Source organism: Cibotium barometz, chromosome 23 (assembly GCF_041138505.1).
Source record: "Cibotium barometz isolate CiBa-2024 chromosome 23, ASM4113850v1, whole genome shotgun sequence".
NCBI classification, from domain to species: domain Eukaryota; kingdom Viridiplantae; phylum Streptophyta; class Polypodiopsida; order Cyatheales; family Cibotiaceae; genus Cibotium; species Cibotium barometz.
The window spans coordinates 50,049,687-50,067,662 of NC_141068.1; the positions used below are offsets into that span (position 1 = coordinate 50,049,687).

A 17,976-nucleotide genomic window follows, 5' to 3' on the forward strand; every position below is an offset into this window, starting at 1 on the left:
GGTCGGCATGAGGAGAGTACAACGCAACGATAGCCGCACGGTGCAGACATCCGCAACGCCTGCAACCTGAACGCCAGAGCACAAGTTCATTATCGTGATTCCTTCCACCTGAACGACATTCTTCCTCTGCTTGACTACAGCAGGTTCTCATACCAGGAACTGCATGTAGCCAATGCTCTCCCATCCTGGCGGGGGGCGACCTCTCTCTGCTCCGCTCCGGATACGCTGCACGCCCACGCCTCCTTCGCCGTAAACGACTATTGGCAGAACATGAGGGCCAAAGGCGCCACCTGTGACTTCCAAGGCGCGGCCATGCTCGTCACCAACGATCCCAGTGAGTCAGTCTGATCATCACCTCCTCAAACCTCGACTCTGTTTTGTTTTTTGCTAACCCTACATTACGAGCTGCTGATCTTCCTTGGCTTGTACTGCAATGCAGGTTTTGGACAATGCAACTACCCTGGGGGACCTGCGCCGCCCACCACCAGCTAGTAGGCTCTAAGCAACAGATTCTCACGATGGCCGTAGCTGCTTATTGGGCCTCCGACAGCCGCCCATAATGCTTTTCTCACAGACTTGGGCACTGGTGGATGCGGCTCTGTATATGGCGGCATGCTTCCAGACGAAAATTGCTGTGAAGGCTGTTGAAAGAAGCAGTTCCTGGCTGAAGTGACCACCATAGGTCGCACCAGCTGGTTTATTTTAGCTCATTTAGCAACAATCGATGGGCACCCCTGTTCCCACGCATGGTCTTTTTGATGTTTCCGGAATACAATGGAGACTGGTACACAATGAAAGGTCGAAGTACAAAGTGCAAAGGGAAGCTCGTATTCCATGGGCTCATGTTGGCGAGTTTGTGAACAGAGAAGCACAAAATCCGGACTTCCCTACAACGTTTACGAGGTACTCCCACCATCATCGCACACCAGGCTCGCTAATACGGCCATTCAAGGATTCATGGCTTGAGAGCACCATGTAAGTGTTTATTTTCCATTACCTTATTTAAATGATTGGCATGCCATGCTTTAGACTTATACCCAATTATCATTGCCAATAGATATTGGTGTGCTTTTGGGACACGTGCTGCTTCCAAACGTGTATGCCATGTGCATGAACAATCGGGTGGAAAAGATGTAGAGTGCAAGAGTAATGTGCATGAAAATGAGCTTGACGATGGGGAGTTACATGGTTGTCCTACCATCAATGAAGACAGCGTAAAAGCCTCTACCAAATTAAATGCCAATTTGATCAAGAAAGAGACTAAGCCAAGGCGGCCACCCAAGGCAGCAGGACAGCGCATTCGAGGGTGTCAATGCCATTTCATGGTGAATCGTCTATACTTGGATCCTAGCATCGCAGTTATATCTTATATTAATCCCTTTCACACAAATAAAGAAGATATCATCTGCCATGGGGAGCCTTGTAAGAATGAGGGAAACACCCTTCTTCTCCTCTCTCCATGGATTTCATTGGAAAAAAAAGTTTGGGTTTCTAACTTGTTGTTCAAGGGCTTTACTCCACAACAAGTTTTCGATGCACACATTCAAAGTTTGCATATACGACAAAGCAAAGAGCCCAAATGTCCAATGGTGAGGGATGACTACTTATTGCTCCAAGATATACTCAATATTGAAAGGAAACATGCTATGGAGACATATCAACTACATGATGATGATGCAGAGAGTACAAGGCGATGGTGTACACAAAATGCGGATATGATATTTGTTTACCAGGAGCAAAATCTTCAAGTACAGAAGGAATTCTTTTTAGGGATCCAAACCCCATGGCAAAGAGAGATTTGTGACAAGTTTGGAAATGGAAATTTGTTGGCTATGGACTCCACATTTGGAACGAACAAGTACAAGGTATGCTTCAATTCTTGTCTGTTTTTTGCCATGTTCAAGTCAAGGTACTTGTACTTACTATACCTAAAATGATGTAGTTCCATTTGTATACAATTCTCGTATTTGACACACATCGCAATGGCATCCCAATTGCGTGGGTTCTTGCCTCAAGTGCCACCTTTGAGACTGTGCGATATTGGTTGACAAAGTTTCGAGATCGCATGCTTGATCACCATAAATCGTGGCAGCCAAATGCTTTCATGGTGGATGATGCGGAGAGAGAAATTGATGCACTAAGGTAATTTTCCTGACATAATGCATGGTGCTTGGACAATGCTTTATGACCATTGCTTGGATTTGTACCCTCAATACTTGGATTTGTACTCGCAGGGTCGTTTTCAATTTGCCGGTGTACTTGTGCTTATGGCATGTACGTAGGTGTTGGCTAAAACACCTCATTCGAAAGGTTAAAGATTGGCCAACACGTGCGGCCATGTTTCGGATGCTTGGTAACATCATGAATATGCGGGGAGGGTCCTCGTCTTCATATGAGCTCACCAAGGATGAAGCTAGGGAAATGATATGCAAGTTCAAGGAAGATTTTCAAAGTGAGAAGGAGTTCCTCCACTACTTTGAAATGCAGTGGCAGCCTAAAATAGGTGACTATGAGCTATTTTTCTTGCTTCAATGTGTTCCCAATGTGTTATGTTCTCTTATGGTCATATATGCTTACAAGTCTTCATTATGTTAGACATGTGGGTGCGTGCGACAAGGACATTGCCACATTCCAATCAAGACACGAATGGTGCAATCGAGGCGTACCATGGAGTTTTGAAGTACAGATTTCTAGGATCTTCTAAGAAAATGGTGGGGCGTCGAGTGGATTGGCTTCTTTACAAGCTAACAACAGCTTGTGTACCTCATTATTGGTACATACAAGTTGTGAAGGAAGGGGGATTTAAGAGAAACAATGCCATTGAGAAGGTAGTGGAGACCTCGCGTGAACGAGCTCTCAAAATTCCAGATGATTATGTGTCATTCATTGGTAGCAACATGAAGGCAGATGCTTACGTTCGAAGCCTCTCCAATCCAAACCAAGTGTACACTGTCTACAACTCAGATTGTCAATGGGCATGTTGTACATGCCATTGGTCCGAGCTTGGCAACATATGCAAGCATCAAATCAAGGTGATGCTCATGGCCGGTGTTCAGGAGCAAGGTATGGTGTCACATTGTGTGAGCATGTATGAAGATAGTGCCTTGGAGATGGTCCCGAGGAGACTACTTGAGATTAAGCCTGATGACCTCAACATTGAGGATGATGCGAGCTTGGAGGAAGGGCACAATTGTGAGGCTGCATCTTCAAAGTCTACAAAGAGGTCAAGCTTGAATCATTTACATGTCATCATAATGTCAAAATGCCATAAATGGAGATAGGCAGCCCTTAAGCTCATGTGTTCTTCCCTAGAATAGTCTCCACAAAAGCGTCGTCGTTCAAATCCAAGCCTTCATTCACATGAGGTTGTGAATTTCAATATAAGTAAATTTGAATTTCAATATAAGTAAATTTGAAATTCTCCTTTAATTATAGTAATTATAGGCATATGCTTAACATATACATATGTTTTTTAAGTTTGTTTGGTGGTAGTATAAAAAGTGCATGGTTGAAAAGAAAGACCCTTTTGCACTGAGTCATTGACCTAGTAGATGGGATACCAATATTGTAGTCAACAAACTTGATTATTACGAAACTATTCAAAAAACGTCTTAGGGGTTGGAGATAGAACATTCAGCTAATCTACCTTTGATGTCAAATGGTTCAAAGGAGTTGGAGTTAGAACATTCAGCTTATTTACCTTTGATGTCAAATGGTTCAAAGGTGGTGTGTGGAGGTGTTGAATATCAAAATGGTGGTATGTTATACAAGTGACTCCTCTATCAAATGGTGGTATTTTATATAAGTCATTATTTTATATTATATACAAGTGACAATGAGAATGGCCATGTTTAAGATAAATAAGAAACCATAGTGGAGCATAAGCAAACTTGCACCAATATTGCATCATCTAGTAGTGATAAACATTACTGTCAAAGCTTCAAAAACATAAACATCCACACGGGTGAAGGGTAGTGGCAACTAAGGGTAGGTAAAAGGGTATGGCGGCTAAGGCTGGTTCACATGGGGTGCACGCACACGGGCTAACACACACACACACACACACAATACATATGATTCAAATATGTCTACGTGGTGGAGACTCTCACACATTACACATAATCTGCCACTTGTGCGAGTGACCAAAATCAATTTCGATATTTAAACCTTTTTCATCAAGTTGAGTGTTCACAGAAACTATTTTTTCCAAAGGATCAAAAAACTTGGAGCCTTAAAATGTTAAAAAAATTTCTTAAAAATTTGCAAATTATTGAGCTAAAAGTATACCTAAAATGCCATGAATTTCAAATATTTTAGCTCTCTGCCCGTGGAGGCTCCTCCTCCTCTGCTTCGACTGCTATGTTGATGACTAGCCGATGGAGGTGAGGGGGAACCCAGATACATTGAAATCATCGAACCAGCCTTGGCTATCGTTGCGTTGTACTATCCTTTTACGAATGCAAGCAACTTGGCTACAAAGAGGGGCGGATGGTTCTGCTCTGCACCGTGCGTTTGTCGCTTCCGTTTGCGGTGACGGCGGCGTCCAGCGGCGCATTCAAAGCAAAATTGCCAGCGTGGCCAAAAAACCTCCACGCTGGCAATCAACCCGAAATCTAACTACAGCCGGAGGTCTTCTGAGGTGCTGCGCTAGGGCTTCTGAGCTTATCGTGCGCCATGGCCAGGAGTATCTCTTCGTCCGCTGCACCTCCTAAAAGCCTCGTACGAAACCCACCTCTCGCTCCTCAGAACTCATGCCCTCCCCGCCCTCATCCGCGTTATCCCCACCTCCAACACCTTAACCTTTCCGCCTGTACCTTCCTGTCGGATGACCTCCGGTCCGTCGCTCAAATTGTCGGCCCGTACTGTCGTATAGGGGATCCTCTATCAAACCTATTGCGCTTTGGGGCGGCAGTGCCGCTGCAAGTCCATAGGATGGCTACAACACCGTAGTGTTTCGGCAGTCGCCAACCATGTGCTGACAGCGAGGTTGCGGTGGGCTAACTGCCAGAATAAGTATAGTTTCCGCCGTCACATTGCCTAGAGCAGATGTGGAAGACCCCACTCACACTACCAAGAGCTTATGCGGCGAGAAGGCAGGACAAGTATAGCACCCCACTCACACTGCCGAGAGCTTATGCGGCCAGAAGGCAGGACAAGTATAGGACAGAGACGAGACCTGATCTGGCAAACCCACTCACACTTCCGAGAGCTTATGGGGCGAACCGGCTAGACAAGTATACTTTGCGTCGCCCCTCCTGGCAACTGGCATCGGATGCAACCCCTATATAAAATTTCAAATGGTTGAGCTATGAAAACTCAGTCTCTCCATAGCTCATCTCTTTCCTTCTCTCTCTTTCTCTGTGCTCTGCTTGCTTCACTCTTCTGCTCATAAATATCATCTTGCACCTCTCACTGGTTATTTGTCTAGATAACCTTCTTCATACTCTTCTCACTCATGTTTATTTGTCTAGATAACCTTCTTCATACTCTTCTCACACTCAGTCTTCCTGCAGAGTTAACCCATGTTTTATCTCCTCACCTATGGCGGCAGCGCCTCTCTCTCTCATTGAAGAATCGGTCAAGAATAATAGATTAGCGGGAGGACTAAGCCCGCCAAGTGAGAGCTGGCGGAAAATTTCCACTATACGCAAAATATAGGGGATGCTTCTGTGTGGCTAGCATGGGTCTAGTCCACTCTCCACCCCTCCGTCTAGTGCCTGGCCGCCATCCCTCTGCATGCCAAGACCCCGCCACCCATGCGCCTGCAAGCACCCGATCCAGCATCTTTATTTTATTCTTGATTTGTATCTCTTTTCTTTTGCTTTTTTGCAGATTAATTTACTACTTTGGTCACGAGGTCTAAGATAACTAGTGTGCGTCGATAGTTGTTTAGCTCTTCATTCATTAGCATCGTGAAACAATACCACACGTGAAACAATACCACACGAGATTAGTCCCATCATCAACTTCAAATTCATAGACTCACAAAGGTATTCCTATTTTTTCTCTCTTTTATATTCGAACAAACTACTGGTCACTTTCAACACTAAAGGTGTATCTTTGGTCCGCTTTTGATATCGAGATAGTTATTTGGGAAACAAGGGAAAGGCGCGTTCCCTTATGTTTATAAAATTTTGGGGAGGATTGTGCCAACTCATACTTTATGTATGGTTTTTTTTTCACTTGCACAAACAAGCACAAAATTAGTATGACTTGAACAACAACATGTAACTCAAATTTAGATATGCTAACCATTTTGAAAATATCCTTTTTGCAAGGTGCTTTAAGATCTCTATCGAGCATAAGCTTAGGCGTGCGGTTCATCAACAACGGACATACCTCTAGCACCCTTTCCAAGTATGTTTATAGATTCATGCTCATTCAATCAATTCAAGATATTTAAAAGTAAAACTACACGATTGTATATTTCTTAATTGTAAACTTTGCCTTTGAAATATGTCAATCGAAACTGCCAAACATTTGCTATAGGTAATATGGCAAACCGAAACTTGTGAAATACACACCTACGAAGAAGACATGCTGCAGAAATTAGGACTTCGAGAAAAAGAAAATATGCCAAATGCATCCACATGGTATAACATGGAGATGCTATATGAGCAATGGCGTTTTGAGTGTGATATTGTTGCCGAAAACATTGCACTACGTCCTCGATGTGGTGTGTGCTCTTATCTGACAAGGCGACATCGTACTGAATGTGAAAGCTACATGACTAATGTGAAACTAGCAAGTGCTCTGTTACTGGATGCTAGAGATAAATACGGTGTTAAAGCACACTAATGTGCTTGCTATAACTGCAAAAAGAATATGACCAGGCAAGCAAGTATAGTGCCCCTACTTCCAGATTACATTCATCGGCTGCTAACAGGCAACCAGCTACATACCCAATTTCTTAGCATCATAGATGTGTCAATGAGCGTCACTTCCACAGCGAATGCCATCCCAAGAGGCATTCTAGAGAGACGATCTATACTAGACAACCCCCTAATCTATTGGTCGACTGATTTTGATGGGGCTCACATATCAAAAGACCTAGCCTCCGGACCAGTATGCAAGCATACTTGCATACAATATAGTGAACAATCTTATTATAAAGAAGTACAAGACACTCGCAAAATGTCCTCACACAAGGCTGGGCATATGTGTACTTTTGCCAGAGGTTGTAATCAACATCATCAAGAACCACGAGCAAGATGACCCATTTCAGCTAATGATAGAAGCGGAGACGCATAGTGAACTATCTGCAAAATTTAGTGGAGCCTTCAAAACGAAGAGCGTTATGTACATCTGAAAAACACAAGTTCACTTCGATACAATTGTGTGATGCTACAACACTAGCAGAGCGCACCGCAACATTTAAATATAATGGCCTACCTTACACCCATTTTGAATTTGCTGATATCACTATTGAAACTATTGTTTTTCTTTTTCTTTTCCCCTTCCTACATGGGAACTACAAAGGCGATGTCCATTTCAATGACTATATTAGAATGAAGATTGGAAAACTATTCTCGGTCTTCACATTATACAAGCCATACCTGCTAATGATGTATCAGCTGAAGCAAGCAATATTGATTGCAAATAGTTCAAACAGCATGCTGTTACAGCGTGACATCAATACATACAAGAGATTGAATAAGATAGCAAGTGATCATTCAGGATGCTATATGAGGAACATCATGCGCTATAACTTACCATCTTTGCCAAAGCACACCATCTTGGCACCGAAAAAACTTAAAAGACTTGATTGCCATGGTGGACATGTGGGGTCTCCCAGACTTGTTTATGACATTGATAAACAGATGAGGGGACTGAAATGAAGTGGCAAGAGATAACATTAATCGAGAACATAGTTCGTGAATTCAACCTAGTTTTCACTTAGAAAGACTGCCCAGTTGAGTGTGCTTTGCTATTTCACACATGGCTTCACAACTTCTTGAATGAAAATATGGTTTCCAATATGAAACGCATTCGCAGAGAGAGCCTATATTCCACCCACAAACTTTGAAGTGGTTGTATTTCCACCCAAGCCATGAACATCGTACATGGTGCCATATCACCTAATTGCATTATTGCTATGGAGTGCACACATGACTATACAAAGAGTGACAAACTCTTCTATCTCCCACTATTCGTTGAAGTATGCGATGAAAACTGAGCCATTAGGAACATTGAATATTTCAATAGAGGATGCTACAAAGGTTGGGCTACAAGGCCTCGTCAAAGTGAAGTTAACGCTCATCGTGGCTGCAATCATGTCGAGACCGACACCAGCCTACAAAAGCAGCCTTGAATTGCCTTCAAATACCAATAATCACAAAGAGTGACAATATGCAGTACATAGACTCATCACCCACTGAAGCTACAACAAAGGTTGATTTCACAGGGATAGAATATTGTCATGCATCCTGTAGATCTATATTGTGCACGACCAGTCAGCTTGGAGCACATCACTTTTTGCAACTACCACAAAGCATACAAAATTGACAAAGATAGCTCGACGTCAACAGAAAACCAGTTACATGATGCGTACAAGAATGTTGTAAGAAAATGCAAAAGGCTCGTTAGATTTACATAATATTATCTAGGCCACCAAACAGAAGGTTTCTTCTTCAACATCCAGCTCTAAACAACGGCTTTTGGGAATGAATCAAAGCTACTGTCGCCAAAAAACACATCATCGTCATACTTTGTGGAATGTCAACTACATCGTCTTGTATTATTAGAGGAAGATTTTGAAATGTATGTAACGGAGTACAAGCAATGGAACATGCTACTTTCAGACCAAATGGGCCACATGCTCAATTTGATTCAGCAGAAAGTGACGTTGAATTGAACGCAATGGGCTACACCTCATCTCACAAGAATACCAGGCAATGGAAAGAGGTTCCTCATAAAATATATGACAAGTCAACTCATATAAAAGAGAACAAAAGTGTCATATTAACAGCATCTACTGGAGCTGCAGCTACACGTCTTAGCAGTATTGCTACAACTATTCATTACCAATTCAAAATCCCACCAAGATATTAGCAATACATGTCTATACACCCAATAGATGAAAAGTTCATAGTGATCAAAGAAGCCAACGTAATCATCGTTCACAAGGTATTGAATGCTAACTAAAATGACATTTGACATGATTGTCCGTCAAATTGTTAACATCATAGACGGTACACTTATGAGCCCTTTCAAGGAAAAGTTACTTCTCCTCTTCGGGATTTGGCACAACTCCCACCAGTATGCAAGCATTCAACAAACCTATGCACGGCATGCCAGATTACCCAATCACATTACATATGCAACAGTGCACAGCATAATGTTCTTTGTACGCCATGCCCTTGCTTGAATTCCTACAAGCAATATGCCATAGGCAACCAATAGAATTGGAGATTCAAAGAACTTTCTAAGTGCATAGTGTAAGAGGACGGTATAGATCTTGCATCAACAACCAAACCAATATCGTTTGCACTCACAAGGAAAACGTTCATCGATACAACAACGTAATGCTCACAAAGTTGTACTCGGGAAAAGATATAGTCACCATCACCTTGAAAACCAATGGCCTCGATGAACCTTGTTTGCAGCACTGGATTGGCGATATCAACTTCAACGAAATACATAAAGTTGTAGTAGGTGCCAAGTGTATGATAAACCGAAAGCATTGACTTAACAATCGGAGCAACAAACGAAACATCATGCAACGTGGAGGAAATACTTGAAGGACCTAACGGAATAGTTGCAGCAATAGGCGTCAAAATTGACGTAACCAAAAATAATAATAACACTACGTCATACAAACCATGCCAAAAGGGCCGTGAATGGTATATGGTACAAGTCCATATTCCCATTAACGTTAGCATATGCCATAACAAGACACAAGGCACACGGAGCGACACTCTCATCAAAATTTCTCCTCGTAAAATAAAAGAAGTGTTCGCACCTGGAATAGCATACGTGATGCTCTCACGTATCACAAAACGTTGACATTTGAAGATCCTACAAGTGCCCACACCCAAAGTGTTCAATACCATGCCAGACCCTCTCCGCGCTGCAGGACTCGAACGACTCTAAATTCAAGTACAATGCAGGTACTGCATATCCTTTTTCTTTTTTTAAAATCAATAGCATACAAAATAAGGGATACAAACATAACATTCACTATACCACGTGCATATAATTCGATCCTGCACTGTCATAATGAGTTGCACTCTATTACTTAACTTATGTTCCTACACATCTACCAAGTCCATACACCGAAGTCATCAACAACTATGGACGGCAACAAGGTATATTTCGAACACATTCATTCATACAATGAGTAATATAACAATGTTCTATGTTTCGAACAATAACATCTTAACTTTTTTAACATGTTATTTGAATTATTTAAGAAAAATGCAACAACCACGCGACGACCCAAACCAAAGTCAAAGCCATCACGCTACCTAACAACAAACCAGATGCGACTGACAAACTTAAGTGGAGATAAACCAATAACATATATCAACGGGTTTTCAAACTACACCGATCTACGCTCATACATAAATAATTACAACAAACAACTAAGTGATGACAAGCAAAAAAACTTGAAGACGACAACAAGTGAGCTACTATGTATATAAGCACAAAATTCTCCCTCCCCTTACCTACAAAAAGAGATACTGGTAGAGATCGACATTGAAATAGATAAGACAACTCGACGACTACTAGAAAATAAGCCCAAAAACTTCTAGATGACAAAAGCAAAGGAATAACCACATACACAATGGAAATACTGCGTTATGGATACAATATTGACATCAATCAACTCTTGGATGTTGACAAAAAAAACGCAAGCCAGATATTGTCCTAAAATACACGACAACACGATCGATAATACTCTATCGTCAATAAATGATGAGAAAATAACATGACACTTCGACAGAAAACTCTACAACCAACGTTTTAGACAAAACACAAATCCATACAAGAAGATTGAAAATACATCAAATAACTAAATGATCAATAACATAAAATACAATTCGAAAAAATACATATAAAATATACTAATAAAAAAAACAATTCCAATGCACATAATCCAGATCGAGCAAACTGAGACACAAGAGGAACAACCGACAAAAAGATAACAGACAAAGAAGATGAATACATAATGTACTCTATCACCTACTCTAAGAACGGGAGAAAATACATTGGCATTACAAAAGACTACAAAAACAAAACAAAAAAACAAAAAAAAATCATAATAAAAAACCACCAAAAAGAATGAAGATAGATGTTGAAGCCTACAAACCCTTCCATAAGAATTTCACATTCTCCATTTTGCATTCAACAAACTTAGTTATAGCTAGAGTATTATAGCAACACTAGATAACATTTAGAAAAATTCACTACAAAAGATATAACAACTTGAAAGGACATCCGCCACATTGCACCAAATACTATTATTTGAAACATCATTAAAAATATATATAATTTAAATTTTAAATATAATAAAATCTTTCTTCAACACTAATGCGTAAGTTTATCTTTGCAAAATGATTAATCAACAATAAATGCAAGACCTGTTTACATCTTTTACTTTACATCATATCTTGGCATTTAAGAATTTGACAAAGATTTATTGATTATGTACAACAATTTATCTTTGTATACTCTGTGTTATTATGAATTCAACAACATATTTGTTCGAGCACACTCGTGTACTTATACAAGCCGATAAGGCTATCCGAGCATTCTGGTTGTAAGGTTACAATCATTGTGTAATTCTCGATCGAGATGTTATGTGCTTTTTACAAAAAAGATATTTTACGTTTTCTACAGGCTTTGAAACTTTGAAAGCAACATTTGTTGTTCTCGCCAACCATAGCCAAACTTTCATGCACTATTGTTTTATTATACTAAGATCATTTTTCAAGCTCAAATTACCTACTGATCACGTAAGAGCTCATGATAGCATTTACAGATCTCAAAGCAACCTTAATGCTATAAATCATCCATAGCTTCAAACCTGCTTGTGGGGATTTTTATTAGTCTCTCTTTCTAGCAATGGATCTAATATGTCCATTAAACCTCAGAATCAACCCTTCATACAAAAACCTTTACAGACAAAGGATGCCCAACTATTTTGCAAAATCTACACCTATGCTCTACTTAGACACTTACGCTCGCATCATCTTAAATGCAAATACAGATTTATGCATAATCAAGTTAGCCGCTTAAAACCAACCAATGTTCCCTATCAAGGTGCGAGAGAAATGGCAACGTACTTTCTAGAGGTCCCCGGGGAAGGGCGGGCTGGGGGAAACTTGTGAGGGAGTTTCCACTCTCCTTCCAATTATTATCATCACATTAACCACACTGAAAATCCTTCGATTTTCAGTTCTATCATTCTCTCTCTACTAGAAGTGTTTGTAATGCACAATACCTTGCCGTAAGGGCACTACGAGTCCATCTATGCATGCTTCTCATTTTTGGAGCCAGGCGATTACATCCATGTCTTCTTTTTGCAAGCAAGAAGTATTGGTATTGCCGGTGTTTTTGAGTAACACTCCATGGACCCTTTTTATTGTGTACAACACAAAGCATTAACACCCAATCAATCAATTGAACAAGCTTGCTTAGGTCGCACTGGACTCAAAAAGGTCTTAATATAATCTCTCTCTCTCAGCTCTAGTTGTAATCATGTTTTTTTTGCATGATTTTATCACTTCATGGACCCATTCACATAGGGGTTAAGATCACTGCTCCATCCTCCATTCTCTTCATGGGCACTAGAATCATGGCATTGGGAAACTATGTACCTTGGCACCAATGAACCATTCATTGTGGACAAAAGTAAAGCTTTATCCAATGGCAGAATATTGAGATTTGCACGGGAATGAGCTTCAAACCATGAAAAGCAAGTTGCTCACATATGGATCGGTTCTGAGGTGATGCAGGATGTTTATCAGACTTGCACTTGGAAACTGAGGAACTGCAGAATATCATGGGAATGAGCTTCAAACCATGAAAAACAAGTTGCTTCCATACGGATAGGTTCTGAGGGGATGCAGAATGGTTACTGGACTTGCACTTGGAAACTAAGAAACTGCACAATGGAAAATTGTGAAAATCTGACACTACTGTACACACATCAACCACAACTCCTAAGACACTTCCACGAGGGCTCACCAACAGCCACACTTCAGAAATGGAGTGAGGTGGGAGCTTGGGGAAAGGCAGATGCAGAGAACAGATTCAACACCATACATGACATGCAAGAGAGAGAGACCATGGAATACATGTTTATCTGCTGCCCTGATTTTTTGTATCATACTAATCTCTTGAAAAACTGGTTTTGCATCCTCCAAAATTATCACCAGAGCCATCAGGGAAATTACAAAAAATATACCATCTCAATGTAGAAAGCCAATCAACCAACTAAATCCAACTGAATCATAAGCTTTGCTCAAGTCTTCAAAAGCACCCACAATGTGAACTTCTGACAAAGCTGGATAAACTTTTAGGATTCACCTGACTCGCAGCAACTTTCGTCCCCAAAGCCAGAGCTCCTTAGACTACAAGTGAGAAGATTTGTTGGCTCTTACAAGGCTATCATATGTCAGTATCATCATCAGTTCGCCAAGTACTCTTACAAAGAATCCCAACCCCCAACCCCCCCACCCCCCCCAGAAAAAAAAAAAAAAACTCACCCCAAAGATGAGGGACCCCATCCCTCCATCTTGAAACAAAATTTGTGGATGGAAATCCCTGCTGCTATGTTTAGAGCTTTTGAATATACTCAATCAATATTTCTATAGGATTTAATCCTTCTCTGACTTTCCTACGGCCCTGAAATATTGAAGCACTGCTGGATTAGCCTGTCAACACTCAATCACATTTGATGTTCCTATAGATCCGCCTTACAAACATGGAAGAACCCAAATAGCCGACAGCACCTGAAATAAGCAACAAAAATGGACTTGTTAAGAAAAATAGCACTAAGCTTCCACTTCACATACAAAGACTGTTGCCTCAGAAACCTTAAATGAGTTGAAGCTTTGCTTACCACATAGAATTCCAAGTCCAAGGCAGAACATGAGAGTGTATCCAAAGTAAAAACTCGTCTGAAAGAACCCTGACATCTTGGTCTTCATGTAGTAATAATAGATGGAGTATAGGTAAACATAAGCAGAAGTTGATGCCGCAGAGAAGAAGGATGTCCATTGCCAATGGTAGTTTTCGGCATTGAGTAAAAAATATGTTCCCACAATGGTGACACAAATGGTTACAATGATGAGTATTACAAACACCAAGAGCATGAATCCATAGACATAATAGACCTGCAGCATAACAAGGATGAAAGAATTGTATGAGATTTTCTACGCATGTGTGCACACATGCAGGTCTGACCAGAGATAACATTTAAATAATCTACAATTTGAAATTTATTTCCATATATTTGCAATTCATACATAGGCAGGTAAATCTTGACATACATATACTGCTACCTTATAGTTCCAAAAAGAAGTAAACACAAAGTACATCTCGATAAAGATGCTTCCAAACGGCAGTAATCCTCCCATCAGCGATATGATAGATGGTGTCAAATACCACTTCTTCTCAGGAATAGGGCGAGGAATTGTCTTGACACGGCACGGGTTGTCTGGTGCACCATTCCAATTCCTACCAATCACTGTACCAAGTAGTGCGAGGGGGAAAGAGATGAAGGCCCATATGATAAAAACCACCACCTAGAATACAATGAAAATGATAAAATTTACAGAATATTAGATCCCTGCTAAGAACATGAACCTCGTAACAACTGAAAAAGTGAAAAGACTCTTTCCAAAGCACTAGAAAGAGAGCAAAAACGCACCATTGTCCCAAATGGAATGGCTGCCAAAGAGCGATAAAAAATCGCTACAATATTCAATGCAAAACCAATGCCAAAGCACATGAATGGAAAAAGTGAGGCTGTTAGAAGCATCGACTTTATCCAATACTTCCCTGTGGAGCACCAGAACAACGCATCTGCTTAGCATATAAACCTACAATGCAAGGCCTTGAACATATCTCATGTATATATATATAAGTTCCAACAGGCAGGTGTTTACCATCATTCCGAGAGTATAGGCCTCCACTCACGTATCCAGCTATAAAGGATGTAAATGCGTAGCATAAAATGAATGCTGTGACGATTGCTCCACGTCTAAGAGCGGGGAAAATAGGAAATGATTGAGGTGTTAGATAGTGTCAAATCAATCACAAAATATCTTTTTGCATAGAAATAATCAGCTTCTAGAGACAACTGTGAGATCTATTAATATACCCTTCAAGGAGGTGTTAATATGTGATAACTCTAACTGCACATTGATTTTGCTCTATTGGTGATGAGTTATTGTAGAGATAGATGACAATTACATCAAAAGCACTCTAGATTTCGGCTTCACCTTCACTACAGACAAGCACTCAAGGGATTCAAACTCCAGAGTCCAAGCAAGGTATTGTGAGAAGTCATAGCAACACCGCCACGTCCAAGCACAACTCAAGCCATCAAGACAACCAGTCAGCAACACCACCACACCACCAGGAGGCAACCACCACCCCCCCCCTTTGACACTGCAGCAAACCCTCTACCAGGCTCCCATCTACCGGTGTGCTGCCTCCCAAAAATCAGCTTGGGGTGATGACTATGACAAGGTGCCACTCTAGCATAGTCACATAGAAATGCGTTTCTGGGCTGAGAAACTCCGAAAACACGAAACAGCCGAGACTCTAGAAACGCGTTTCAAAAACAGGGATTTTTTTTCGTTTCTAAAAAAAACAAATTGTCTTTTTTTACAATTTTGTCCAAGTGTTTAATTTAAAATGTTGGCCTCTCTCTCTCTCTCTCTCTCTCTCTCTCTCTCTCTCTCTCTTGCACGCGATCTGCAATCACCTCTCCTACTCCTCCTCCTCTCCCCCAATTTCTCACAAATTCCCCAATATTCAATTGCCCAATTTCTCATAAATCCCCAATTTCTCACAATTGCCCAATTTCTCATGAGTCACAATTCCATAACTCCCCAGTTGCCCAATTGTGACCACAATTGCCAAAGCTTTTACCATATTTTAAGTGCCTAGCTAGCACTAGGTAGGCCTACAAATAATTCTGCAAACTACAAGTTCTAAACCATTTTATTGAATCTATATAGAAAAAACTACGAAACCTCCCCATTTCTTAGCCAAAAGATGAAACGTTTTGTCCCAAAACCTCAAAAACCCCGAAACGTTTATGGTGACTATGCACTCTAGGCTATATATGGCTCTTGGACTTCCCATGTTTCCACACATGGGATAATTCAATACACCATACAATCATTTCATGCTTAAATTGCCTCCAACACTCTCCTCCATTCAAGCCACTCAAAGACAAGAACGACGGCTGCCCAGGATAGGACCACAAGCCCAGAGCTCTGATACCGTGTGGGGAGTCATGGTAGCGCCACCACGTAAAAGCATAACCCAAGTCATCTAAGGACGACCACGCCACACAGCACCAAGAGGAGACCACCACAAGCACGACCATGCTCGAATTGCCTCCAACACCCTCTTCCATTTGGCCACCCGAATGCAAGAGCGAGGGCTACCCAAGACCACAAGTCCGAGCTCTAACCATGTGAAAAGTCACGACACCGCCGCCACGTCCAAGCACACTGTGGCCATCATGACGACCACACAACGCACCACCAAGAGGCAACCACCACAAGCACGACCACCACTTCTCCTTGGGCACAGCAACAAACCCTTCACCACGCTCCCATCTTGCTGCCCCCCAAAAATACCGGCGAGTGAGATGGCTATGATTGTTAAATATTAATAGTGATTAATGTGGGAATAAATGTCTAGACTATAAGCAGGAGAGATTTTTTGTAGCCCTACGGGCGTTTTTTATATAACTAATGAAAGGATCTTTTCTCGGAAAAAAAAATGTCTAGACTATAAATGCTTTTGCTATTGGTTGTTTAGACTATGCACGCTTATACTATGGCTTGGCTAAGCTACGCATAGTTGAGCTAATGTAGTCTAGAATCTAGATTATGCATGTGATGCTAATTTAGATTATGCATGTGATGCTAATATAGTCTAGATTATGCACGTGAAGTTAATGGATTGTCTAGATATGCATAATGTGGCATTCCTATCTTAGACTATGCATGTTTATATTATGACTTGTCTAAGCTATGCATGGTTGTGTTGATGTAGTCTAGATTATGCATGTAACGCTAATTTAGATTGTGCATGTGATGGTAATAGAGTCTAGATTATGAATGTGATGTTAATGGATTGTCTAAATATGCATAATGCGGCATTAGTGCAATTAATGTAATAAGATGAAGATTAATCATGTGACTCTGTGTGTAAGCTTGGATCATGTGCAATTGTGTAAGATGTAGTTGAGTGCTTGACTCCTTTGATTTACTTACTTTCCTTGAGATGGAATACTTACTTTTGGTCATATTCTTACAACCAGCAAGCTCTGTCCACCGGTTGATTCATCATTTTGCGGAGCCGGTTGAAATGACCATTGTGGCCTCTCCGGTCCGGGCTCTCCCTCCAAAGTCGCCCCCTACAATTTTCCCCACCCCAGAGAGTGGAGCGATGATCTCCTCCTTCCCTCTGAGTCTAGCACAAGGGATGGATTGGAGCACGAACCTACGCATCACAAATGTGCTTACGCACCTCTGGCCTTTGGCTTGGATGGAGTTGGGCGGCTCCGACCTCAAGGATCAGGCAGGGGAGACAGTGTCGTTCAGCCTGGAGGTTCTGCTTTTTGTTTTCCTACATGTCTCAGTGGCAGTACCTCTTTCCCCATCCTACAGATACCTGCACTGTGACAGATGGAGTCGGAGTATGCATATTCTAGGGCTCAAACAAAGTGGGTCCACATGGAGGCCAGGATACGTGTCCATCTGGCGCAACTTCGCCCTAGAA

The 17,976-nt window shown here is 41.3% G+C and overlaps 4 protein-coding genes across 6 annotated transcripts in view; 3 read left to right on the top strand and 1 right to left on the bottom strand.

The window, feature by feature from the left end:
* Nucleotides 1–222: 222 nt before the first annotated feature.
* LOC147626050 (uncharacterized) lies at nt 223–2,016 on the top strand. Of its 2 annotated transcripts, XM_086817892.1 has the most exons (4): nt 223–334; nt 440–975; nt 1,058–1,589; nt 1,681–2,016. In XM_086817892.1, exons 2-4 carry the CDS (start codon nt 725–727, stop codon nt 1,717–1,719), a joined length of 822 nt encoding a protein of 273 aa, XP_086674018.1. In that variant the 5' UTR covers nt 223–334; nt 440–724; the 3' UTR covers nt 1,720–2,016. The 2 variants fall into 2 exon arrangements, with proteins under 2 accessions (XP_086674018.1, XP_086674017.1); XM_086817891.1 differs by having other exon boundaries at nt 1,058–2,016.
* A 31-nt stretch (nt 2,017–2,047) lies between these two features.
* Nucleotides 2,048–3,281, top strand: LOC147626051 (uncharacterized). Its single transcript, XM_086817781.1, has 3 exons — nt 2,048–2,142; nt 2,235–2,503; nt 2,596–3,281. The coding sequence occupies exons 1-3, from the start codon at nt 2,066–2,068 to the stop codon at nt 3,279–3,281; spliced, it is 1,032 nt and encodes a 343-aa protein (XP_086673907.1). The 5' UTR covers nt 2,048–2,065.
* Nucleotides 3,282–10,481: 7,200 nt separating this feature from the next.
* LOC147626052 (uncharacterized) lies at nt 10,482–10,873 on the top strand. The gene is made up of 2 exons (XM_086817782.1): nt 10,482–10,623; nt 10,755–10,873. Exons 1-2 carry the CDS (start codon nt 10,482–10,484, stop codon nt 10,871–10,873), a joined length of 261 nt encoding a protein of 86 aa, XP_086673908.1.
* Nucleotides 10,874–13,343: 2,470 nt separating this feature from the next.
* LOC147626053 (transmembrane 9 superfamily member 1-like) overlaps nt 13,344–17,976 on the bottom strand; it is a 52,483-nt gene continuing 47,850 nt past the window's right edge. Inside the window, exons 9-13 of one of the 2 annotated variants that reach the window (XM_086817613.1) lie at nt 15,117–15,211; nt 14,879–15,009; nt 14,508–14,753; nt 14,069–14,342; nt 13,344–13,958 (exon numbers count right to left, since the gene is read on the bottom strand). In XM_086817613.1, the coding sequence (XP_086673739.1) occupies nt 13,891–13,958; nt 14,069–14,342; nt 14,508–14,753; nt 14,879–15,009; nt 15,117–15,211 (814 nt within the window). In that variant the 3' untranslated portion in view covers nt 13,344–13,890. The remainder of the gene's footprint in view (nt 13,959–14,068; nt 14,343–14,507; nt 14,754–14,878; nt 15,010–15,116; nt 15,212–17,976) is intronic. The other variant, XM_086817615.1, reaches the window with a different exon arrangement.